This window comes from Ceratosolen solmsi, unplaced genomic scaffold (genome assembly GCF_000503995.2).
Source record: "Ceratosolen solmsi marchali unplaced genomic scaffold, CerSol_1.0 scaffold56, whole genome shotgun sequence".
NCBI classification, from domain to species: Eukaryota; Metazoa; Arthropoda; class Insecta; order Hymenoptera; family Agaonidae; genus Ceratosolen; species Ceratosolen solmsi.
Window position 1 is genome coordinate 688,496 of NW_011948425.1, and position 26,080 is coordinate 714,575.

The 26,080-nt window shown below is 34.6% G+C and overlaps 6 protein-coding genes across 6 annotated transcripts in view; 3 read left to right on the forward strand and 3 right to left on the reverse strand.

The window, feature by feature from the left end:
* pug (pug C-1-tetrahydrofolate synthase, cytoplasmic) overlaps window positions 1-2,622 on the forward strand; it is an 11,194-nt gene extending 8,572 nt beyond the window's left edge. The window contains 4 exon segments of the mRNA XM_011500256.1: window positions 1-440; window positions 788-1,040; window positions 2,245-2,430; window positions 2,533-2,622. The exon segment at window positions 1-440 is cut by the window's left edge and continues 11 nt beyond it. Coding sequence (XP_011498558.1) covers window positions 1-440; window positions 788-1,040; window positions 2,245-2,430; window positions 2,533-2,622 — 969 coding nt within the window.
* Window positions 2,623-2,788: 166 nt separating this feature from the next.
* LOC105362770 (probable methyltransferase-like protein 15 homolog) lies at window positions 2,789-4,687 on the reverse strand. The gene is made up of 2 exons (XM_011500257.1): window positions 4,588-4,687; window positions 2,789-4,303 (listed from the first exon to the last, which is right to left on the reverse strand). The coding sequence occupies exon 2, from the start codon at window positions 3,951-3,953 to the stop codon at window positions 2,841-2,843; it is 1,113 nt and encodes a 370-aa protein (XP_011498559.1). The 5' UTR covers window positions 3,954-4,303; window positions 4,588-4,687; the 3' UTR covers window positions 2,789-2,840.
* A 1,395-nt stretch (window positions 4,688-6,082) lies between these two features.
* Window positions 6,083-7,407, reverse strand: LOC105362771 (26S proteasome non-ATPase regulatory subunit 9). The gene is made up of 4 exons (XM_011500258.1): window positions 7,284-7,407; window positions 6,997-7,096; window positions 6,721-6,905; window positions 6,083-6,401 (listed from the first exon to the last, which is right to left on the reverse strand). The coding sequence occupies exons 1-4, from the start codon at window positions 7,392-7,394 to the stop codon at window positions 6,174-6,176; spliced, it is 624 nt and encodes a 207-aa protein (XP_011498560.1). The 5' UTR covers window positions 7,395-7,407; the 3' UTR covers window positions 6,083-6,173.
* Window positions 7,408-7,906: 499 nt separating this feature from the next.
* Window positions 7,907-14,838, reverse strand: Ttc30 (tetratricopeptide repeat domain 30). Its single transcript, XM_011500567.1, has 9 exons — window positions 14,800-14,838; window positions 11,735-11,800; window positions 11,325-11,663; window positions 11,126-11,261; window positions 10,859-11,023; window positions 10,506-10,774; window positions 8,683-9,090; window positions 8,192-8,576; window positions 7,907-8,092 (listed from the first exon to the last, which is right to left on the reverse strand). Exons 1-9 carry the CDS (start codon window positions 14,836-14,838, stop codon window positions 7,953-7,955), a joined length of 1,947 nt encoding a protein of 648 aa, XP_011498869.1. The 3' UTR covers window positions 7,907-7,952.
* On the forward strand, window positions 9,419-10,305 carry LOC105362772 (nucleolar protein of 40 kDa). The gene is made up of 2 exons (XM_011500259.1): window positions 9,419-9,553; window positions 9,638-10,305. Exons 1-2 carry the CDS (start codon window positions 9,437-9,439, stop codon window positions 10,286-10,288), a joined length of 768 nt encoding a protein of 255 aa, XP_011498561.1. The 5' UTR covers window positions 9,419-9,436; the 3' UTR covers window positions 10,289-10,305.
* Window positions 14,839-16,330: 1,492 nt separating the features above from the next.
* The window catches only part of Hph (HIF prolyl hydroxylase), a 12,908-nt gene continuing 3,158 nt past the window's right edge, over window positions 16,331-26,080 (forward strand). Inside the window, exons 1-2 of the mRNA XM_011500260.1 lie at window positions 16,331-16,666; window positions 17,190-17,881. Of these exons, the coding sequence (XP_011498562.1) occupies window positions 16,378-16,666; window positions 17,190-17,881 (981 nt within the window). The 5' untranslated portion in view covers window positions 16,331-16,377. The remainder of the gene's footprint in view (window positions 16,667-17,189; window positions 17,882-26,080) is intronic.

Sequence of the window (26,080 nt, forward strand, 5' to 3'; positions counted from 1 at the left end):
GACGCGATCGAGCCGACCCTTATGCAGAGCCTCGAGGGTACCCCGGTGATGGTGCACGCCGGACCCTTCGCCAACATCGCTCACGGCTGTTCCTCCATAGTCGGGGACGCGGTAGCTCTGAAGCTCGTTGGGCCCGAGGGCGTGGTTGTGACCGAGGCGGGCTTCGGCTCGGATATCGGTATGGAAAAGTTCTTCAACATCAAGTGCCGCAGCTCGGGCCTCGTGCCCGACGCCGTCGTCCTCGTAGTAACGATTCGCGCCCTGAGGATGCACGGCGGCGGACCCGCAAAACCAGATGCCAAAGGCCAGCAGCCGCAGCAGCAATCCTCACCAGCGGAGAATCTCGAGCTCGTGAGGAAGGGCTTGCCGAATCTCATTAAGCACATCGGCAATGGCCTCAAGTACGGCTTACCAGTCGTCGTGGCCATCAACGCGCACGAGTAAGTAGTAGTAGTAGTAGTAGTAGTAGTAGTAGTAGTAGTAGTAGTAGTAGTAGTAGTAGTAGTAGTAGTAGTAGTAGTAGTAGTAGTAGTAGTAGTAGTAGTAGTAGTAGTAGTAATAGTAGTAGTAGCGGTAGTGGTAATATAAGCGGTAATAATCTCGATGTCCTCCTCCACGAAAGTTATAAATATTTGTAGGATATTTGTTGGATATTTGTTGGATATATGTTGGAATTTTTTTAATGGCAGATGAGAATCTTTTGTAAATCTTTTTGTCTTGCAACGCCATTGGAGATCGTGGCAGTCGATCGCCCATTATATAATAAATAAATGCCGATATTTTGCAGAAGTGACGCCCAAACGGAATTGGAGCTTGTAAAGCAAGCATCGCTGGAGAACGGGGCTGCCGATGCCGTCGTTTGTACACATTGGGCCGAGGGTGGGAAAGGTGCCGTGAAGCTTGCCGACGCAGTCATCGATGCAATTGCAAAGCCTAATGATTTTCACTTCCTCTATGATTTGAGTCTGAGTATCGAGGAGAAGATCGAGAAGATCGCCAAGGAAATGTACGGTGCTGGAGAAGTTGTCCTGGCGGATTTGGTATGTTCGAGACTGAGATGAAAAATTTCTCGGGCCTTTGTGTCGAAGAAACGGTAGGATAGACATCGAGGAAGCTAAACAAGCTACCTTCTCGAGCTCGACGATCAGCGTGTCCTTTGTAAAATGTCCCCCAACAGCACGACGATTGATCGTCGATCGAGTTGGATCGATGCGAGTATAGTTCTACTCTAGTAAAGCTCTACTCCAAGAGGAAAAAGCGAATAACGATTTTAAAATTTTGAAAGAATTCCTTATTATTGCCGGAGTACGTTAAAGAGAATTATTTTTTTTTTTTTTTTTTTTTTTTTTTTTTTTTGTTTGTTTTGTTTTGTGTTTTTGCTTTGAATGTAAAAAGTACGTTTTAAGGGGTCGAAATATTTCGATATATTTGAATGGGATAAATCTCGATGGGATAAAACTTAATAAAACTTAACCGAGGCGATAGAACAGCCGAAAATTTTTACTGTAAATAAGAATTGAGGCAAGGGTGAAAAAAAATTTTTTTTTTCCCTTCCCGATTAATAAAGTTTTCAATGTCGCCGTACGCTTTGGCAGACTCACGCTTTGGTAAAATTGATGATGAATCGCAAGTTTGTTTGCATTATTGACCAGCAATGGCAATTATATAAAATGTATTTTCCAATCGTTCGTTTCCGCTCTCTAATGTCCAAATGTGTAAGAAAAAGGTAATGGGAACTGATAAGTCGTGGCTTATTTTCTATATTGTAAAATATCTCCAAACAATTGTCCCCCTCGATAATTACATTATTTATACTATTGGAAGGCGAATGTTTATTCATCGACGATAGGACGAGTAACACTAATATACATATAATTTACGATAGTTATAACGGGCAATGTTAAAGTTTTAATTAAATTTATGAAATCATTAACGATTATGGTCAAAAATAGTTACAAAGGCAGCTCGATCGACAAACGCATCAATTTACATTAAAAAAAAAAAAAAAAAAAAGAAAAAAAAAGAAAAAAAAGATATTTTTTCATTTTTAAAACGAAGCAACGCTTGGATGAAAATATTATTATTCGTTGAGAATAAGAATAATTTTTTCAAATTGTTGAAATCATAATATTGTTATATTATATTCTCGCGCTCCCATTATCGAGCGATGGCAGTGACATTTCATAATTTAAGTATTTAAAATGACGATGTATTGATTTATTGCAATTATGCTGCTGCTTTCAGGTGAAGGTAAAAATTCAGGAATACAATAGATTTGGTTACGACAAATTACCACTGTGCATGGCAAAAACATCGAATTCATTGACCGGTGATGGCAATATTAAAGGAGCACCAACCGGATTCAAATTAGACATCACGGATATATTTGTGTCGGTTGGGGCTGGATTCGTCGTACCGATGGTCGGATCGGTGAGTTATTACAAACAAATTCGTCGGCCGTGAATATACAAAGTATTATTTTATACATGTTTCAAGATAATAAAAAAATTGTATAAATTTTCTAATTAATAGATCATGATGATGCCAGGATTGCCAGCAAGACCAAATATTTATGATATGGATTGGAATTATGAAACAAATGAGATCGAAGGCTTATTTTAAATCATCAACTAACGAGGAAAGGAACTATTACGTATATTTATACAAACGTATCGCTTACTATTATTCTACAATTTTGTCACACCCTTTCATAATTTAATTTTTTATCTTGTATTATTGTTATTGTTATTAAAGCACAAATAATATACATACATTTTTTTAAAAACACTTTATCTTGTGGATTACTTAAAGTGAAATAAATTCTTTATGAATATCAAATTTTACTTAATCTTGATGATTCCTCGAAATTTTGCCGACCGAGATCGAGGATTCATGCTGACTTCTTTGTTACTAGCCATTAAAACATGTTTGTGCAACATTTTCCACGAAGTCTCTGTCATATTTTTTACATCCTCTTGATTGTCCCACGTTTTCCCATAATTTATGTATTTCAGTGGTAATTGGTTAGCCATGCCATCCTTAACATTTCCAAAAATGTGTCTTTTCACTATAGTATCTTCCAAGGAATGAAAAGATATTGTTACCAACCGACCAGAAATTTTCAGAAGTTTGTCTGCAATTATCATGGCATAATTAATTTCATTCAACTCGTTGTTCACGAAAATTCTCAACGCTTGAAATGTTTTTGTAGCAGAATGTTGAAACCTCCCCAACGAGTCGACGTTAGTCTCATCGGGGAACAATGACTCGACGAGTTGAGCCAATTCATGCGTCGTCCTTAAATTTCTAAATGTATATCTCGCGTCAATGATAGCTCGTGCAATTTTTTTCGCTCTCTTCTCTTCTCCATAACATTTCAATATGCAATATAAGTCTTTTTCTTCGATCTTAGCAAGAATATCAGCTGCCGTTGGATTATCGGGACACCTAAATCCATCCATTCTCATATCTAACGGTCCATTTTTTGATATCATAAAGCCTCTCGCCGGTGTATTAAATTGCATGGATGAGCAGCCAAAATCAAAAAGTATGCCATCGATACTATTCTTCTTCACATTGTGATTCTTTAGTAACGATAAAAGTTCGGAAAATCTACCAACTAATGGTATTACTTGGCCTGGGTATCGTTCCGCCAATTTTTTAGCACAGCTTATCGCTACCTCGTCTCTATCGAGAGCAAAGACTTTCACATCGGGTATGGATTCTAAAATTTTCTTAGAATGACCACCCGCGCCAAATGTCATATCAATTATCGTATCTCCTGGCGAGAGGTTCAAATATTTTAACGTCTCCTCTACCATCACTGGAACATGAATTTGTGTATTATTACATGATTCTATCTTGGATTCGCAACTCCTATGGAGAAGACTCCGAGTACTACACAGTCTCGTAGATACTTTAAAATACCTAAGAGCGTTGAGCAAAAACATCATCACTTTTATAACGCTACTTACAAACAAGTTACTTATTATTAATGTCTATGGCTGAAATTTTATTACTAAAGATGTTTCTTAACTTTTGCTTAAATCTGGCAAAATATCCCAACTTTTTCTGCTGGAGAAAATCTTGAATTTCTGGACTTAAAATTAAGGTACAGTGTTCAGGTTTTATGCCCGTTGCAGTTTTCGTAAACGTGCATGGATATTTATTACCATAATAATTTGATGCCAATCTCTCGAGACTTTCGTAATAACGTTGACATTTTTCTATATCTTTTATTGTACTATCGTTTCCTTTGCTAAACGCAATTTTAATTTCATTACGTATGTGTTGACCAAGATCCCTATAAACGTACAAGATTTACATTAAAGTTTCGGATAGCCAATTATTTTTTAAGAAATACAATTGTTCGGTAATTATAAACAACATTTGTAACGCATTACGTCTACAATAAGCACAAATTTCTTTATAATATTATTAAATGTAAAAGTGATATTATATATATATATATATATATATATATACATATATATAGGCATGTATGAGGTTGTTAACCTCTTAAGATTAGCATGCTATTATGTAATGCAATTTAAACTACACATGCAGAATTTATTATTAAATACATACTTGGATTTTAATTTATCAACTGGCCATTTTTGCAGCAACTTCAAATATTGCTTATACAAATTTGTCATTATCGAGAAAAAGCGAATTTAGGTGTTTGAGCTTGGTTTAAGACTTCTATACAGCAATTGGTCTATCGGCAAACCAAAAATATACAAATTTTAAAACCATTAATTGCAAAGCTGCGATATCTCGATCGAAATCACTCTATTAATCGCGCACGTGCACATCGTCAGCAATTGATATTCATTCATTCCAAAGCGGACGAATTTCTAAAAGCACCGCAGGTTAATCATATTACATTGGATAATCGCTGATTACGTAAAAGCGAGACCAACTCATCTCTTGCGCAAAAGCGCGCATTATGAACATCAAGTTCCACGAGATACATATCCCCAACAAATTAAAATTATTTAGACTTTGTTTGTTTGTTTTTTTTAATTGCTTTTCTAGCATGAATTTATTGTCACGGCAATGCGAATATAAAGAGTCCATATAATTGGATATATTAATGCAATTTTAATGTGACGCGTTATTGCATGTACATACGTTGCAGCAACATAGAAGATAAAATAAATTTCAATTGAAATCCTCTCGTTTCTTTATTCTTTCTTTCTTCTGTTTTTTAGTTTTACATTTAAATAGATATTTTTTGTCAAACACACGTTGAGTCTACAGTTGCTAGATTCCTTCATCTACTGATATATTGTTTATTCCAATGTCGGTATGATGACAATTCTTGTTTAGAATAAGATAAATATTCAAGGCCATCTTTCAGATTATAAGTGCAAGTAAAAATGAAAAAATCTTCTACATTTGTTTTATTGGGCATACGATACAATCGGTAGTATTGTCCCAATATTTATGTACGTATATCGTTGAAAGTAACGAGGAATGCATTTTGTTTTAAATGTAAATTTTTAAATGAATCTTATAGCAATACATCGGTACGAGGGTACTGTGTTTTTCTCTAGAGTATAATATTATAATTATTTAAAAATAAAATTGCAGATAAGATGATTATATATAAATTCAAACCTGTTGGTTATATTTATTATATTAATCATTCGAGTGACTGATGCACGAAAAATTATTTCTTTGATTATCTTTTGTTTTTTAAATTGATTGTGAAAGATTTGTATAATATATATATATATATATATATATCTAAAAATGACGTGGCTTTAAAAAGAAAAATTGAAGATTATGTAACAATCGATAAGAAGTCAATGTAACGATGTTAATTTATTATATAACAATAATTTTCTGCTTTGATCATATAAATGAATAAACTTATAGGTCTTTTTACGTTTAAACTTTATGCTTAATAGCTATTTCTATCGATATGGGATAAATATAATTATTGTTTTTTGTTACCTTTCTCAAACGATAAAATTAAAGGCTTAAAGCATTGCTTTAAATAATTTCTTATAGATTTCATAAATTAATTACTTATCTAAAATTAATAATCAAGGAAAATAAATAAGTCTCTTGAAAATTCGTTAAAAATAGAAATTTATTCGATTAGATAATGACTTACTGACAACTGTAAATACCTTATACAATTTTAAGAAATACTTTGATCTTCTTTATCTTTCTACAGCCTCCAATGGAACAACATTACAACCGAGAAGTCCCTTTCCACTCCAAGGTCGAGGAATTAAAGTCAATGCAAAAGTATTGGATCCACGCTTGATTTTTACATAGATATTTTTATATCGGCTATTTTCCACTAGTGTTCCAATATCTTTTAAGCTTTTGAAATTTCTATTGGATATCGATCCAAATTCTAGTATAAGATCTTCCACTTGTATACCCTATATAACAAATACTCGATATTTTCACAGAATAAACAATTATTTTATTAGCATTTATTGGATCGAGCTGCATCGAGTCTAATTAAAATTCAAACGCTATACCAAAGTAGCACCGAATACCGACGTTTAAACTAATTGAATATTGATTTTCATTTTGTCTTAATTTATGACATTGTATTAAAATCCAGAACTTATTGGGAGAAAAAACAATGCTACTACCAATGCAACCCGAAAACGATATTTAAAATTAATATTGAGATCTTGCATGAAATTGAACGAAAGCCTTTTCCTAATAATCAATGTGACTTTTATTTCTTACTGCCAGTTCGGCTGGAGAGCCAGAGGACACCAAGTTAACTCTTAAAAATGGTTCTAATAGAAAGACATCCTGCATCGTATTAGAAGTCGAAGGACTCGCTTCTGTTCCAGCGCCAGCAATCTTATGAATCTTGTGCAAACCTTCCTCGATTTTAAGCATTAATTCCTTATGATCATTTTGCAAGCCTGTAATTTAACAAAATGTTATTCATCATTGGGCAAAAGATAATCACTGCAACTATTTGACATGAAACAAACGAAGTTCAACGAAATGTACATATTATTTTGTGACGAGCATGTCGAACTTGATAAACGTCGATATCATTTCTTGGATAGCCTTCTAAATCTACTAAATTGTCCGTCATGCCCACACGATTCTGAAAACACACGATAATATATAAGTAACTTTATATTATTGATGGGCTTAAATATGAAAAGTGACAGGTCATTGTCTCTAAAAAGTCACTCCTTAATATGAAAGTCCGTAGGTGATGTTAACCTTATAGATATGTATATATATATATATATATATATATATATATATTTTATTAAATTAATACTTACGGCATCTAAGATATTTCTTGCCGATTGTAAATCAGATTCGATCTTATCTTTCTCATTCATTAGCTGTAAAACAGCTGCTTTTGCTTCTTCCAATTCCGTGTCCACCACCATTTTTATTATCACTGCAATGCGCGCGCGCGCGCGCATATGCATGACAAACGAAATCCATCAGGGTTGCGCGTGTAAAACATAAAACCCCCCGACTCAACCAATTCGTTGGCTTTCCTCACTGAATTCGCTGAAAACTCGTAGTTCGACTGATCATTAACAAGAAAATTATAATAATCGATAATATAAAGGTAGGAAAGAAAAAAAAATTTGAAACAAGAACATTGATATAAGTACTTGCTCGAGTTAAAAATGAATTTTTAAGGGATTAGTTGCAGTGAAAAAATGTTTATTTCAAATCATCGCATTAAACAAAATTCCACGCTTTATTCTTAACGATCAAACATTATCAATATTATCGTATTTTCTACTTGTACTAAGAGTGAATTTTTATATTACACACATTGGCTCGTTACGACATACAATTACGCATTATTAATCATACTATTATTATAATGATAAAAGAAAAGAAATTTTTTCCTCTCAAAGATCCTTAGTCCTTATTATTGTTTTCTTAAATACAATATAATGAGGTGAAAATGCTCGTATTTGGCCCCGACTTCAAGACATTTGATATTTTAAAAACAATACTTTCAAATATCTGGCTTCGTAAGTAACAGTTTCTTTTGCTTTTGGAATGGGAGATAGTTCCTGCAGCTCAAATAAAGGTTCCAGCACGGTTTGTATGTCTCTTCCATACACTAAATTAATCATGCGTTTTATTAGTAGTGGTGCATAATCATAATGATTGAAAATTAAAAATTAAAAGCACGATTATAATTATATAAGTTCTACATTACCTTCGCAATGTTCAAAAAATTGAATGCAATCTTGTAGGGTATTATCTTTCAAAACAACCAGCTGCTTCGTTAGTTGTTCGTAAAGTGAGAGAAAGCATCTTTTTGCATAGTACCACGTATCGGTCCCAAGCTTTTTATTGTAAGGCTCCAGACTCTTCATTACCCTCGAGATGCCAAATTCGTAATTGCCTTTAGCGCAATAAAGCGTTCCTATTACCAAATTGACAATGCAGAGATGAAATAATTTTTTATCGTGCTCCTCGAAGGAAACCGTCTCTTCTTCCTTTTCAATTTTTTTCATCAGTTGCTCGGCTTCGCTGTTCTGAGTAGTCATAATATAGCTTACGCATAAATTTGCTAATACAATAGCGCTCACGTTTAAAATCTATAAAAATCATGAAAAATCAGTAAAGTAGCGGCGGCGGCGGCGGCGGCGGCGGCCGCTTTAATTTTCGGAGATTCAAACAATAGCAAAGTCACTCGTTACGTACATTGTCATATTTTTTTTTCACGATTGGCTCGTAAAAGCCAACTGCGTCTTTAAATTTATTTTCTTGCATAAATACCGTGTGGGCGACGTTTAATTTCCATATATCGTGCTCGTTACAAAATTCCACGCTCTTTTTGAAGATTTTCTCCACTTGAGTGTAATTCCCTAAATCCCAAAATATTTTCGCTTGGGCCATCAGCACCGGCACATAGCGTTCCAATGCGTCCTCGTAATCATTAACCGCTTTTTTCACCGAATTTTCATCATGATTTAATCTTGCTTCTTGTACTTGTTTCGTCGCCTTCCTCAACACTTCCGTATGCTTATTAGCGAGATCATCGAATTTTCTGTAGGCCTCTTCCGGTGAGGTTTGTTGCGTTATTAAAGCGTCGAGAAAATCATACAAATACTTGAAACAAACGGTCTATTATTATTAATTATGTCGTACATGGATTGTTATACATCAATTATTTAACGAGAGAATCAAATTTTCAAATTAAAATCTACCGCGACTCTGGCTTTCATCGTTCATTCGTCTATTTATAATGAAGAATAAGGCGCCCCGTAAAACGCCCCGTTTCTTACGATCCTGCGACAATTTATTTTGTCTTTTTCTAAACATAACCTCAGCTCGCCAATAAATATTGTTCAAGTATTGTTAAATTGGCTGCCGAATGTATGTAAATAAAGTTACCGATAATTAAACGTACCTTGAATGTGATTGGAATTCTATAGAATTGGGTAATATAAAGATAATGGTCTCGTGCAAAGTGAATCAAATATTCCTTGGTGAAATATCTTCCGTACAAAATTACGGAGCTTTCGTTAAAATACCAGGATGTGCTCAGCAAGGTTTGATTCATCGTTCGCAGGTAATTAATTTTCGGTAATTTTCATTAGGCCGTATATTATAATTATAATGCTTGAAAGCAATGTGTCATTGTTATGAATTTTAGGTAAGTTCAGTACATGTTGATGATGTGACTGACGTTTTACAAAGAGGTGAGCGTATTTGGTGTAAAATTATATCAATTGGCGAGGATGGAAAAATTGCACTGTCGATGAAATTAGTGAATCAAGGAAATGGTAAAGATTTGGATCCAGCTGGCGTTCAATTACAATTGGACGAGCAAAAAAGAAAATCATTAAATAAGAGAGAGGATAGAAAAGTCATAATACTCGACGCAGTCTTCAAAACGACTTGCTCAAAGTGCAAAACGCCGGGCCACCTTGCCAAAGATTGCTTCGCTTCGCCAGATGGTAAAAAGTACGAGCTTCTACCCGAAATTGAGGATGAAAAAGCAGCACCCAATATAGACATTAAGGACGAATGTAAATCAAAGGAAAAGAAGCACAAGTCAAAAAAGTCTAAGAAAAGAAAAAGGAGTAAATCGTCTAAACAAGATGATTCGGAAAGTGAGAATAACGATTACGTCGATGAAAAAAGTAAAAAGAAAAAAAGAAAGTTAAAGGAGCAAAAGCATAAAAAAAAAAAACACCATAGTAGTTCTAATAATAGTGATTCGTCCGATAATAGCGTTTCTAAGAATGAGAGTAAGAAACATTCAAAGAAATGTAAGCATTCAAGAATTAGGCATTCTGATTAAAAGAGATGAAAATTATACGCACCTATATCGTAAAGATACAATCACAAGCAATCTATATGTGTGTGTGTGTGTGTGTGTGTGTGTACGTGCGTGTGTGCGCATGTATGTATGTGTGTATATATATATATATATATATATATATATATATATATATATTATAACTTATATCAATCTATTAAAATTTTCAAATATTGTTGCAATGTATTATTTCACTTACTGGACTCAAATATTTATAAGTCAAATCAACATTTTCAGCGAGCACCTCAGCTGCCAAATCATAATATTGATATTTACAATACATTAATAGAATATTGGCAAAGGTTTCTGGTGGAAAAGGATTTTGTTGCAGCAGAAACTGCAATTTTTCAAACCCTTCGTTTGGCTTCGTATCCATATTGGTTAGAGCTTGATTGTGTAATGTAACAGCATCTAACTCTTCCTCGGAACGTGGAGGCATGTCTGTCAATGCTTCTCTAGCTGCTTCATCTAATGTGAAAAATTATCGACGATACCTTATTGCATTCTAAGTGAAAATAAAAGAGTTTGTAAGAAAAGAATGGTGGGATCTACGATTTTTTAGCTGATATTCGATAGCCGCTTTTAAATTAAATGCTTCGGTGAGGGCTGTCTCGTGCAATGTCAACGTATTGCCAACGCTTCTTACTTCAATACCCTCCGTAGTCATTCCAACGCTTAATTCAGGATGCTCTTTTATCCCTTGCTCAATTATATCAGCTACAACATTCCCCTTATTATTATTATCATTGTCATCAATATTGTTATCATTATCATTATCATTACTATAGGGATTTCATTGATTGTTTTGATTTTCATTACCAATATGTTTTATCGACGCTGCGTACTCTTTCAGTTTGTAATAGCATAATGCAACGTTATATGATAAGTGGGGCCGAAAGCCAGCTATTTGTAGAGCGTTGGAAAAATTTTTCAAAGCCTGCTCGTACTCTCCTTCCTACAAGACAGTCGGCGTAGTTATTAATTAATGGACGTAAATAAATAACCAATTCTCTCCAACCTGATATAACAAGCATCCAAAATTAATTTCCGTATCTACATCTTCTAGAGGACATTGATCGATGTAGCTCTTTGCAGCGACAGTGTCTTCCTGACCATACTTTATTGCCGCTTGGAGCTTTTTTACCTTAACTTCCAAATCACTATTGTTCGCAATAGTCGCACAAACATTCCAAGCTTCTTGATATAAACAAGTTTGATACAATGCTTGGGCATAGTACAGCTTATATATAGCTTCATCGGGACAAATTTGGATCAATTTCTCATAACAATTAGCAGCAGCGAGAAAATCTTGAGTATAAAAGTAAATGTAGCCCAACAGTGACAAGCATGGCCTTGACTAACGAAAAATAATAAAAGTGTAAAATTGAGAATTAAATTTTATTTACATTATGAATTATTTTAACTAACACTAGAGTAAGAATCTAATAGTACAGACAATATTTGAATAAGTTCGGTGTATCTTTGCTCCTTTATCTGAAAAATTATTTATACAGCATTTATTGATTAAATATTGCTTTAATGATGTAATGGTAGATTTTTAATTTTACCATTGTATAAATTACTTTAGTATACTCTCCATCTTTAATTTGTATATTTTGAATAAAAGTACTCATTGTTATTTATTTAATTGTTATTAAGCGAAAAAAATATATTGTTTAACTATGTACATATAATCACATTATTTATATGCTTTGTTTTGACAAGTATTCCGTTACCATGACAACATGTAGTAAAATGAATTTACAGTCTCTAGCTTCGTCTACTTATTCTAATATAGCATTACAATTAAATTGTCATATTAATAATAATTTATTTAATATTCAAATGGAATAATGAATTTTGTATACTTTTAAATAGGGTAATTTATAATAATAATATTCGAGAATTTTTGATAAAACGTTTATTATAATGCTCATACACAATATATGTAATAATTAATTTTTACAGTACAACACCGCCACTTCATATCGTAATAATAATAATAATTTTTTTAAAGATTTAGGTTACTTACGTAGGGAGGAGTGTTTTCTAAATTAATGTTAAAAATTAGATTTCAATAGCGACGATACGATAATTATAAAAAATTATAATTGTACAAAGCTTTAAAGCCAATGGACTAATTTTAATAATTGCTTTTTATTTATCTTTTCTCTTATTCAAATAGACATTGAGAGCCGAGCTGTATTATCACCATGTTCAAGATCACGTATTATTTTTTTTGTTTTGTCAGCAACTATTGTCCTTGTTCTTTTGATCAATGATCCTTGTTCTTTTGATCAATAGCTCATATTTTCAGCCCTGGAATATCTTTATATAACACATAACGCGCTTATGGATTATATAATTTATACAAGGCACAGCGAGTGCGTGAGAAATAAAATAATTAATTGTACTATTCAAATTGCATCCAAATCTTTCAAAAACATCTTTGTAAATGTTAGATCAATGTAGATCCTTTGTCACGAGAACAATAAAAATTTTGTACAAACCTCCGAAGCAATAACTTTCTTATTGCCACCTTGCTTACCATTAGCTCGGATATTTGAAAAATTTTTTTTTACTTTGAATTTATTTTATTTGAACAATGAATCGAAGAAGATATCTAGAACAACGCTCAACAATAATATTCATTAATATTAATGATTACCTTATATACAATCACAATTTCAATTATCTCTTTACTCTTGTTTCTCTAATTTTAATTTAATATTCTTGACAATCGCAACTCTTATATACACAAACGCCATTAATTAAAATATAGCTAATTCAATATGTCTATAAATTGCTAAGCGTAACAAAGCCTGTCTCGAGTTTTTAAATTCACACATGTATTGTGTTCCAAAAGATGTTTAATCATTATGCTTATAACCATTTTCAATAACATAAAGTAAAAGCATTCTTCTGCGTATAGAATACTTGTTGCCATTAAACTCTATTGTTTAAAAGAAGCTTTTAAATACATCCGGACTGTTACTTATTATTTGTTAAAGTAACGAGAAAAAGGGGAGCTCCTTTGCATAAATGATTTCTAGAAACAAACAATGCTTTATTGTTATTATTTTTCTTTTCATTTTATTATCACAACTTCTGCTCTAATTAGCCTAAAGAGCTAAATAAATCATTTGAAAGAACGAAAATTTTAAAAGCTTTTTATTAATAACGTCCATACGTATTAAAGAAAAACATACGATTTTTCTTGATGTTGATACTCGAGCGAGACATTGTAATAGAAACAATGATAGATTTTCCATCTATCTAACATTCCTTTTCGGTACAAATTTCCACTCATTTCAAAGTCACTGTATTTTACGTAATGGCCGCTCAATCATTGGCAATTAAACATAATTCTCTCACTCTCGCATCGGCTATTCAAATTAAATTTTCACGTCTGTCCGATAAATGATGCACGACGGACTAAGTAACTGAAATATTATAACCATTGCCAATCGGTCGAACTAGCCGTTATTTAAAGGAAATAGCGGCCGTTTTAATCTCGCGATCCATGCAAATTAAGATTATTATTAGCTTATGCGAAAACATGGATAGGAAACTGTAAAAGTAACCTCGTCCAGTATCAAACGACTACTTTTAAGTTTTAATCGAACCGACGGAACTCTTTTCGAAAACTCGTGGACTTATCTACCTGTTGTTCGTCGGAATTCCCCCCCCCCCCACCCTCCATCCCTCCATCCCTCCATCCCTCACCATCACAGCCCACAATCCTTAGAAGAAGATCTCCGGCCTTTTTTTTCACTCGCGAGTGTTAAAAGTTTTCGACGAATAAAGAATAACTAACAACTAACGCGACAATGATCACCGACCGAGCAAAAGAAAATTTCACTGCAAAATTTAGTCGTAGTCGTCACCGGCTGTCCCCCAGCGTTGCCAGCACCAGCGGTGCAACGACATCAATCACATCCGCTCTTAATTAGCCGTACTAACAGCAACGATTAGTAGCGATTTTTCATTTCTCTCTCTCTCTCTCTCTCTCTCTCTCTCTCTCTCTCACTTCCCCTTTCATCTTCTTTCGCCTTCTTTCGCCTTCTTTCGCCTTCGTTTCGTCTATTATTACGTACGATTGGCGGCGGCGGCGGTGACGACGGGGGAGTTCGAACTTCCTCCAGCCGCACTCGCCGCCGCGCCCAATTGCTAACGACAATCTTATCTCAATGCCATTGACAAGCTTCCTTTCTTTGAGCCGCCGCTTGCTTTTCGAGCGCAATCCGTAGTAAATTAATCAGGCTTTCGAGCCTTGATTAATAATAGCGTCCAATGAATTCAGCGAACACGACGTCGTGAAGTTGAAAAATCACCGATTCCTTATCGCCGTTTATAATTTATTCATTGTCCGTTTGTCTCGCGTGAGATTAGTGGGGTGACGAGCCGGTGGCAGCGGCGGCTGGGGCGGGTTGAGGGGCGAAGGGGATTATTTAAAATCAAGACTGGGTATGTAGCTGTGTTTTCGGTATTACTTTTTCTCTTCTTCTTTGCTTTTCTCCTTTCTTCTTCATTTTTCTTTTATAACGCGAAGAGAATTATTTATCCACGCGGTCTAGCGGCTTACTGCTCGCGCGCTACTTCTTCTTAGAAAAAAAAATTCTATTCCAAAAGAGAAAGAAGAAAGCAAGGAGCTGCATTTAATGAACGCGAACATTATGGGAATTACACGGGATGGGGTGCGATCTTGCAAAATAAATAAATCCCCGAGGAAAATCTCGGTTCGTCTAATTGAAACGTACATTCAGCGCGCCTCGGAGATCGTGTATATTATTGGCTAGTCAGTGCACTTTATCCGCTGTGGCAATTCAAGTGGAAGAGGGGGGGGGGTGTAATTGGGCCTCGCGGGGCTGTCGTTACGAGGCTTTGCAGAAACGAAGAGCAGACCGGCTTAGCTCGAACGAGGCATCTACGAAAGCCGCTCGCGTTCTTAATAGACGGTGTTCGGGATTTAGTCGTCGTCGTCGTCGTCGTCGTCGTCGTCGTCGTCGTGGTCGTGGTCGTGGTCGTGGTCGTCATCGTCGTCGTCATCGTCGTCGTCGTCGTCGTGGTCGTGGTAGTGGTAGTGGTAGTGGTCGTGGTCGTGGTCGTAGGTCATAGTCGTCTCAAAAATTACACGCAACCGTAAAGTGGCGCCCCCCCATTAATTTCGCGAGAGGAGGATGTTCTTGATGCAGTGCGAGAAAATAATTGAAAAAACGTCTCGCTTGGTCTTGGCGTGTCGTTCGCCGTACCCTCTTCTTTCCTTCGGCATTGCGGCTCGGGCGAACTGCGACGAGCGCCGCCGAGTGTGCCCTTGTCCCCCGTTACTCCGCGGTGATCGGCTCAATCGGAGAAAATCGTCGGGGCGGACGGGGAGTCGCGCGTTGTCCTGTGGGTGAGCGCGGATTCGGACCTCCTGGTGTAAGAGAGAGAGATAGAGAGCTAGAGGCATTTCCGCATTCGGTGGGCATTTGCCGGGTATTAAAGAATGCTCGTTTACTGATAGTTGTCGAGTGTCTTCCTGGCGTGTAGCGAGAGCCCACGACCCCGTAGCGCCTTAAGAGTCAAGGGGCCGGCGGCGGTCGGGACGGGGCGCTGACGGGGAACGTTCCGATTATCGTTGGGAAAATCGCGAAGGAAATAGTGATCGCGCAGCTGTGGCGGCTCGTACGGTCATTGGGCAGCAAGTTGCGCGAGCGTATGTGACTTTGGCCGTCGTGGAAATGTCGTCGGCGCTCCCGACGATGTCGACGGCTTGAGACGTGCTCCAAGCATAAAAGCGAGAGACAGAGAGACAAAGAGAGAGCGTGTGCGTGTGCGTGTGCGTGTGCGTGTGCGTGTGCGCGCATACTGGCGAGGGAAAGCGAGAGTGAGAGGTGGCACGGGTGTGAAAAAAGAGTGGGAGAGCACGAGCGAACTTGCGACGATCGGCAAGGGGTTTGGGGAGGGGAGTTGGCTTGGACAGAGAGAGATAGAGAGAGAGAGAGAGAGAGAGAGAGAGAGAGAGAGAGTGGGAGAGAAAGGAGGATTAAGGTAGGAGTGAACCTGCCGTGTGAGCGCTCACACGGAACATGTCAGCTCCTGCGGTCAGTTGTCCTCAGAAGCAACCAACGACTGAGACGAGTTGCGTCATCGAGGCAAGCGGATGCGTTGTTTGTGGCAGGGACGACAGACTACTCAGGTGTTCGCGTTGCAAGAGTGTTTTCTATTGTACCAAGGAGCATCAGAAACTGGATTGGAAGCGACACAAGAGAATCTGTCCCAGACTGTCCGACTGCATGTCTCTCGAGGAGGACTGTCAGGATTCCGAGCACGTGCTACCTGGAGTCAACCACGAGAGGAGCAACGTTTCCCTGCAAGGTGGGTATCCAGGATTGCGATTAGTTTTTAAAGCTCGTAGAGTTTTAGAATATGCCAGACTTCTTCTGTCGTGGAGCATAGGTGCACAGTCGTTTCTAAAGGTATTTGAAACTGATGTCGGGACCCATGTTTGCACAATTTACCTAATTACCAAGCTCTACGCAATAATTACAAAATTAAACCATATAAGTAGAGAGAGGGCTACTTGACTTTTGATCTGTCGATTCTAACGCAAAGAACTTGCGCCTGATTCAGTGACTGAATTTCAAGAGTCGATAGCTACTTTTAATATACGGTTGCTCGTTGATTGTTAGCATCGGTCGGGTTATTGACATTCCTTGTGGGTTTAAAGTACGACTATGGGATGGTAATTGTATTTGTCGATGTAGCTTTCCTTCCAATTGCCCTAAATGTCGATGGAAGAAGTCTAGATCCAATGAGCAAAGTAAACGAACTAACGTTCGTGGACTGTGATTAAGTATTACTATTATTATTTGTAATTTATTTTATCTTTTTGTCATAGAAGACGAGTTGGTCAATAGAAATCTGAAGAACAAGAAAAACAAAAAATCCAAGAATCAAAGCTACAGAGGAGATATAAGGAATAATTTGTTCACTAAGGAAGAAAGGGACAACTGGACATCGCCCATAACTTATGAAGGTAGCTCGGAAGACACGATACTAGGGGCTAGGGCGGAGTTACTGAATCCCCTGCAAAGTTCCAGAATACTCGAAAGTTCTGCTAATAAGCCAATATTGGAAATGCCCGAAAGACATCATAACGGAATGAAGAATTTTCCCGAAGTTCGTTTAAGGCACGAGGAGGAATTTCTTCCCTCCTTTTTACCTAGAAATAGGAACAATCTAGAGGAAATCGATGATATTTGTCGAAATGTGATTAGTGATATGAATACGTGGGGAGTGTGTGTTGTAAATAATTTTCTCGGCACTGAGAAGGGCATATCGGTACTGGATGAAGTTTTAAATATGTATAGTGCTGGTATGTTCAGAGATGGTCAATTAGTATCTAATAAGGCTGCTGCGAGTGACTTAAAAACAATACGGGGCGATCAGATAGCATGGCTGGATGGTAAAGAGAAAAACTGCCAAAACATTGGGATGTTGATATCAAAAGTAGATGCCATAATCATGAGAGCTAACAAGATGTATAATAATGGAAAGATGGGAGATTATACAATAAATGGAAGGACTAAGGTAAATCATAAGTAAATAAAACGATCAACTATTGACGATAATAAATGCCAAGCTTTGGCTTTAGTGAATTTACATATCGACTATTTCGTACGTTAAAGCATGGTTTTTTTTATTTAGTCTCAAAATATATGAAACATTGGAGAGTATCGCTGATAATTTCATAGATACAAAAGCAATAGTAACAATTTAACAATTTAATTAATTTCCTTTATTACCGTCAAGAATTTATTATAATAATTTATTTGGTATATACGTTACCGTACGTACTGTGCATTATGATAAATCATCTTTGGCTGTAATTTGTTTTAAATTCACTTCAATCCAAAATAGCACGTGTGTAATGTAAATTGATCACTTTGTATTATAAAGCTGATCGATTGCCCCAATAATAACAATCATTCGCCTATTTACTCCAAATTATATTTTTTTTTTTTTTTTTATCATTCTCCAAGATATTTCAACTTCTCGTTAAACTTTAGTATTTTCATAATTATTTTCCTTCGATACTTTGTTTTTCAGAATCAACATAAATAGGTCACATTATTTTAGTAATTAATTTGTGATAAATATTGCCGACATCGTAAGCAGCCCTTATGTTCATTAAATTATAATTACAAATTATTATTGCAATAGTTTTAGAATAACTCATCGATGTCGTTCTTTCTTGCCATTTGCTTATTACACTCAAACGTCACATTTACAAATCTCGATATACGGGGACGTAAGCAAGGACTAAAGTGGTTAAATAATTATAAACGAGCAGTTTTACCTTCGATATTTTACTAAGTATTAAAATAAAAGCAACAAAGATATTGATATATTTCGCTCGAGTGTAAATTTATTTTTAAACTTGGCAGATTGTTAAAGAAAAATAATAACGGCACTGTGCGTTCAAAGTGCGATCGCATGTGCAAATGTCGAGTGGCGCGAATTGTCGTATTAATGCATAATAATAATAATAATAATAATAATAATAATAATAATAATAATAATAATAATAATAATAACAATGGTAGTAATGATGATGATGATAATAATGGTAGTAATAATGATAATAATAATGGTAGTAATAGGAAAAATAAGGTGACGCGAGAGTGGTAGGACAATGCGCACGGAGTTTGTACTCTGTGACCCTCGGCATTGCCGTTGCCATAAATAAAAATTAGAGTATCCAAAGTACGTGAATAATATGTTGGGAGGACAAACGCGCAAAAATGGATATATTCGGAGTGACCAGCGTTCCCGCCATTCATACGACCAGCGATCGCTCGTACACGTTATTTAGCTTTTCAGTCCTGACTCTCTCACCCTCCCACCAACCCGCGTCATCCCCTCTCGTTCATTCCCGTGTACACGCACGTACGCACGCACGCATGCACAGAGAGAGAGAGAGAGAGAGAGAGAGAGAGAGAATAGACACAGTGCAGAAAGGCAGAGAGTGAGAAAGACGGACGGAAGAACGGAATGGACAAACTCGCTGAATTTATCTGGCACGAGTGCATTGGGCGTATTATCGGCTTATGTCGGGGCGGAGAAACAGGCAGTGCAGTCGGTCACGTACGCCAGAGCCGCGCTCCACTACGTGTGTCCCCCGGAGTCCCGAACGCAATGTCGTTGCCCACGTGCTCCACCCCGAGAGCACCTACATAGGCGCGCACCGACGTTTTCTCATCTCCCCTCCCCGCTGCCGAATCTTTACCATCCGCCCACGCTTCTTTCTCCTTCGTTGTAATTGCATGCGATGTCGCGAATTTGCATGATGCAGCTCCTTTTCTCCCTCTAGCTCTACGGGGAAGCCGCGCTCCTTTTAACGCCGCTAATGGGCAGGTCCATCGATCCCAATGGACTAATAATGTGACGATTAATTTGCAAGGACTCTTTGGATTTTGCGCGTCACTCGGGACATTTTCGACATTTTCTGTTTGGCCAGTAACTTTGCACGAATGCGCATAATTGGCACACTGAATTGGAAATAAATGTGGCTTACCCGACCATTCGATTTGTGGGTCAATCTCTACATTACATATATATATATAATACTTTAACATTTCGATGTGCATAGCGATATCTAAGCAAAAAATCCATTTCTAAAGAGATAAAATTCCAAAATGAACGGTAACAATCTAAACTAACTTACGTGACTTTGACATTTTACTTTAATTCAAGTCTAAGAATTCATGTTATTTAATGCGACTAATGCGCGCAAAAATTAATCGTGTTAAGCGTTAATACGCATTAATTTTGTGACATTATGTTTGCTTTTATGTGCCTATATTGGGATATTTCAATTTTTTTTTTATCCCGACAATTATCAAATAAATTCTATATTTTTAGAAAATACGTAGAAAATAAATATTTAAAAGTCTTCTCCCAACAGCAATCTGTCTTCCATTAAACATTATCCTTTATAAATTTACTCTCAAAAAAATACTTATCTTTGTTGCAATGTCATGTATGGGTAATTAAAAATGACAAGAATTGGCTCATTTGTACAATGAACTTTAAGCATTATTGCACTCGGATTATAGCAAACTTTTTTCTATTAACTTTACGTTATACGTGCACATATCAACGATTATAAAACTAAAAAAATAATCATGATAAATTAATCTAAATTAAAAACATATGTTATAAAATCATGTTCTAGTATTTCAGTTAAAAATCCATATATTTTATAAAGAAATATATCGTAATTAGAATACCTTGTTATTAGTACTTGTATCATTATTAAGTACTATTTCCTCTATTTATCTTTCGTAATGATTCTAATGGCTTCGAAAATTATTTTCGAAGAATTTCGATCGATTATTTTTTTTTTTTTTTTTTTTTTTTTTTTACAATTTAAAATTTTAAAATTTTGTCAATTTCACAGATTGTGTCGTTAAATTAGACATGCAATTACAATGACAATGGCCTTGCGATTAACCAAAAACAATATTCAAAAACTTTTCTTTTTTTTTTTTTTCTTTTTTTTCGTTAAATACGTATATTAATATGATGTGTATAGAAATTTTATAATTTCATTCGCAAATACATTTGTCAACTATTTATTGTTTATGTCTTTCAAGTGATCATAATTAATTAATTGGCAATGGTCGAGCATGAAAATAATTATTCGATGCTCATAATAATATCGTCCAATCATTATGTTTACATACGATAAATGTAATTGTACTAACTAAGCGAATAATAATAATTAAGCTTCTTTAAAACACAAGCTTAAACAAATTATTGTAAATACTAAATTATTTTATCGCGCATACGCGGATGCGCTACTAATATAAATAATTTATCTGTTATTTATTTGATGTATGCTATACTCGCAAGAAAAAAAACCAAAAACAAAACAAAACAAATAAATAAATAAAGCAGGAACAGTAAAAAAAAAAACAAAAAAAAAAAAAAGTAACAATAGTAACGTATTGATAGTAAAGTAAGCCTTTGTTCCGAGAGAGAAAAAAAAACTATTTCGTCATGAGTGCGCGTGTAATACTAATTACATTGGCCTCTCGAGCTAACACTAACTTCGTGTTTTGATTGTATTGTCTAATAAATCGTAACCTTCAAAAAGAAAAAAAGAAGAAAAAAAGAAGAAAAAAACGCGTTAATTAAACAGTATGATTTATTTTAAATGAAACGCGTGTAAAAATAATTCATAATATATTTATTATGTTGCAATTTAATTAAATAACGATCGCCGCGTGCCTTTGCTCAACATTGTTTTTTTTTTCCCTAAAAGCTATCTATTTCTTTCTTCTTCTTCTTCTTCTTCTTCTTCTTCTTCTTCTTCTTCTTCTTCTTCTTCTTCTTCTTCTTGTTTTTCTCTGTTAGACGTGTTTTGTAATATAGCGAAATGAATTTTTAAATTGTTTAATAATATGCTCTTAGAGGAGCTATGGAAGCCAACTATTAAATAAACGTCTTGATAAGCAACGATCGATATGCTTAAAATAAGAAATGCCTCGTTCTTTTAACTATTATTTTTAAGTTGTTGTGCCGACATCACGTGCCGCTGTACCTTTTAAATATCTATTTAATTTCATAATCCGCGAAAGAAAAAATGTAAAATGGCAAAGTGACGAATTTGCATGTTGCCCGAGTGATAACGCGAGACTGGAGTAATAAGATTGAAAAGGACACGCGTTGAATAATAACCAATATCCACGCGAACTTTTATTCGATTAAAACAGTTAATACATTACTATCAATAATATGAGTAATACGATAATTTACGCAAAAAGAGAAGAGAATCTCTTTGAGGAAATACTCATTTTTGAGCGTCGTAACCTTGGTCATGCCAATTCCGATTACAAAGACAATTAATTCGATTGCGATTCATTCGGAAATATTTGTGGTTGAAGCACGGTTTTAAAAGCTTCATCTGTAAGTAGTGTAAGTTGTAAGACATTATCGCACCTCGCGTGAAAGAGTTACGTTGACAATAATTTATGAACAATTCGTAGGGAAATCGTTAGTCTCTACGCGTGACATTTATAAAAATACATTACATTTGCAGGCATCATGGCAGGATTTATTTAAAATGAAAATAAAAGAATGTTTAATGTGTCATTCGTCGGTCATATATAATTGATAATTCAACTCAACAACAAACAAATTTTATTTTATGATAAAATTCTGATAAAATCGATTGACAAGCTAAGCAGGTTTATTATGAATGAAAAATAATCGAAGAAAAAAAAATTATCGTTCGCCGGACCCAATCAACACTTTCTTTATCTTCCTCTTTCTCTCCTCTCCTCTCCTCTCCTCTCCTCCCCCCCTCCCCAAATCCCCTCACCTCTCTCTCTCTCTCTCTCTCTCTCTCTCTCTCTCTCTCTCTTTCTTTTCAAATCAATCTGAAAGTTCGCTACGAGCTTCCCAACCAACGCGTTATCTGCATTATCAGCATAATATTTATGTTTCAAGCCATCCGGATACTATATAATCATATAGACGACTTCAAGGTAATCTGTTATTTACTTTTGCTTATAACAGCGAACTTGTGTTGACGCACTCTCATTCTTCTTTCTTTCTTATTCTCTATGTTATATATTATATACATATAAATTTATTGGGCAATATAAATAGAAAGGCACATATTTGATAAATCTTTTTTTGTACTATAATTTAAACTACAACTATCAACACACCGAGTAAATGAAAATTATACTGAAATCTTTTGCACTTAAATAATTAGCAAAGCAAATATCGAATTTTCATTTGGATACATAGAGATAGATTAAGCTCTCACCCTCTATTAAATATATTTAACGTTAACGTTTTCTACATTACTAACCTACGTATATCTATATTTATAATAACAATTTTTTCATTAATATTATCGTCGCTGTATGTAAGGGAAGGAAGTCTATTATTTTATTACGTCTGTTACTTAAAAATATGTATTTTGATTTATATTAAATTCTAATATATATTAACAAAAAACCAAAGACGCGAGTTTATTAATTCATGCATCCAATGGTTTACAACATTTAAAACTTAATATATATGCATTTAACTCCAACTCGATTCATTCGTATATTCCTATGTGCGTTACATAATGTCGCCATGCACACTAGTATAAAGCAATTAAAACAACTCAAAAACTACTTTACCAATTGGATTTTTAATACAGCGGACGAAATGTATAATATAGTATAAACAGTAATATTAATGAGAAAACGAACAATGGAATTGTGAAATTTCGAAATAACAGGGTAACAGGGACGTTGGGACCTCTTAGCAAATATGGGGACATTTTCCTTTAGCGAATGAAAGCAAACGAAATTTTCGCTTTCGGTTGAACAAAGTTCAAGCAAGAGTCTTCCGAAAATCTTATTATGTAAAGAGATAGAGAAAGGAACGAATAAATTTCAATTCCATCTATTGTACAGTCAACTCCGTTATTACGTATAATCCGTTCCACCCTCGGCTTTTTTTCTTTTCTTTTTAATTTACATCGCCAAATATCGATCTCGAAAAGAATATTGATAAAAATAAAACTATAAATATTTTATCGTAACGTAATTTTAAATTTATTTTCCTTTTTTTTTCTTCTGTTTGTTTTGTTTTGTTTTGTTTTGTTTTGTTTTTAATTATATTAATAAAACAAGCTTATATATTAAATACTGACTTTTATGATTAATTAATTGGAAAATCTAATATTTCGTTTAGATTTCCATCATATTTCTACTAATATTAATAGTATTTTTTAAAAATTTTATTTTTCATCTAAGTTGATAAATTAATTAAAAACTCGATAAGTTACAATGATAATTTTAAAAGACAGATTTTTAAAGCCCTCGGCTTTTAATTTGCCAAGAGTGTAATTAAATTTATGTGAAAATTCTAATGAATTTTAATATTCAATTAATAAATCACTTATACCTTGGGGTCTTTTATCAAAATGATGATAATATTATTATATTAATGTACTTAATATAATCTACTTAATAAAATGAAGATTTGAAAGAACTTTTAATAACGATGCCATGAATTATAATTTCTTCTTTCTCGTGCTTATTGCTTCCCATTTCTTTCTACGTGTAATACAATTATTATAACATTTTCATTTTCATTTTCAGAATATACACAAACATTGCAATCCAGTATGATACTTTTTTTGTTAATCAAATACTTTTAAACAATTTTTCATAATTATTATTAGTTATATATTATTCGCAATTCTGTAACGTCTCATGGGGTTAGATGGCAAAACTCTTTTTATATAGAAACTTAACATTTTTATATTATCAATATTTACGACATTCGTGAATACATTGAAACAAGATTATTTACATTATTTATTGATTTGTTTTTTTTTTTTTTTTTTTTTTTTTTTTTTTTTTTTTATGTAATGTATAGCATTCGGATATATGTTTTTAATAATTTCATTAATAGTTTATTACACTTAATTACAAGGTATAATTAGCAACCGTTACGTTTTAATCGATTGTTGAAATAAAATTTGATAAACTCGTGGGCATGTATTGCAACGACACACAATGTAAAATTTCATTATTTTTAAATTTTGTATTGATAATGACGTAAAGTTTATCAGCACAATTGCTGATTAATAATGTAAATGGCCGTCGATTTTATCAAAATTTATTTAGCGTTTTTGTTTGTATCTGTTTATTTTTGCTTTTTTTTTTTCATATATAGACGTATAAACGGCATAGATATAATAATAATTATTCAAATAATACGTTTTTGACGTACGAGTCCGAGGCTACTGTACGTTATTGATAATAAACTTATTTGCCTTCGATCATTGTTTTATGAATTTTTGGACTATGAAATTTTAACGTGTTTGATGCTAATGGGGGAAGTTTCTAATTCATCGGCTTACCAATTCCAATGCCCTTTTTATTTAATCATTCGCAAAATATTTACGTTTCAAACTCTACTCTTGCCGCGTGAGTCGCCTGAATTTGCATATAATATCGCTTATGTTGGACAAACGATGTGACAAGATCCCGATATACCGGCCAATGATCCACCGTAATATGAATAAAATCAAATGGCATGTAGCCGCGTAATATTTATATAGACCTTTGCAATACCGCCTTCAGTCAAATTTCAAGTCCTTATAAAATGTGATTGAACGTAAATGGTTGCTTCCTACATCACTTCCTTATAACATTAATCATTCCCCACCCCCGCCCCGCCGCCATCGTTTACAATGATCAAGCGCGCTTAACTTTCTTGATTGATTTATCCGATTGTCACTACTAAGATAGAAGAACGAGCGACCGATGGCAGTTAACTCGAATGCATTTAACGCTAACCGCTATAAAATATACAGACGTACAACTATAAAATCTTATTCTCGAGCGTCATTATATTAGTCAATGATGATTAAGAGGCTATTAAGATGATTGCAATATTGATTTACATACGAATTTTACACAACTCGTCTCTTTGTATTTTATAATGAGATAAAATAATGATTTTTCAAAGGCGTTAGAATATCAATATCCACAGTACAAGATTTATTCATTATTCATACTAAAATTTATATGAAAAGTTCCTGATACTTTTTCGATGATAGCATGATCGTTATTTCATCATAATGATGAAAATTCTCGTCAAATGTGATTAATATTGATGAAATTAAAAAAAAAAAAGTTACGCACTCGCAATCGATTCTTTAATAAGTATTTTATGATATTTATTGTATTGATTAATTTGCAAAGC

Coding starts and splice junctions, on each gene's coding strand:
- Ttc30 (XM_011500567.1), bottom strand. CDS start 14,838: ATGAAGAAGAAAGGAGAAAAGCAAAGAAGAAGAGAAAAA. Junction 11,801..14,799: donor AGCAAAGAAGAAGAGAAAAA/GTAATACCGAAA, acceptor ATAATTTTTCAG/ATAAAGGAGCAAAGATACAC. Junction 8,577..8,682: donor TGAAAAAAAAATATGACAAT/GTACGTAACGAG, acceptor TGATTTTTATAG/ATTTTAAACGTGAGCGCTAT.
- LOC105362770 (XM_011500257.1), bottom strand. CDS start 3,953: ATGATGTTTTTGCTCAACGCTCTTAGGTATTTTAAAGTATCTACGAGA.
- LOC105362772 (XM_011500259.1), top strand. CDS start 9,437: ATGGTCTCGTGCAAAGTGAATCAAATATTCCTTGGTGAAATATCTTCC. Junction 9,554..9,637: donor GTTTGATTCATCGTTCGCAG/GTAATTAATTTT, acceptor TATGAATTTTAG/GTAAGTTCAGTACATGTTGA.
- LOC105362771 (XM_011500258.1), bottom strand. CDS start 7,394: ATGGTGGTGGACACGGAATTGGAAGAAGCAAAAGCAGCTGTTTTACAG. Junction 7,097..7,283: donor CAAGAAATATCTTAGATGCC/GTAAGTATTAAT, acceptor GTGTGTTTTCAG/AATCGTGTGGGCATGACGGA. Junction 6,402..6,720: donor GCTCTCCAGCCGAACTGGCA/GTAAGAAATAAA, acceptor TTTGTTATATAG/GGTATACAAGTGGAAGATCT.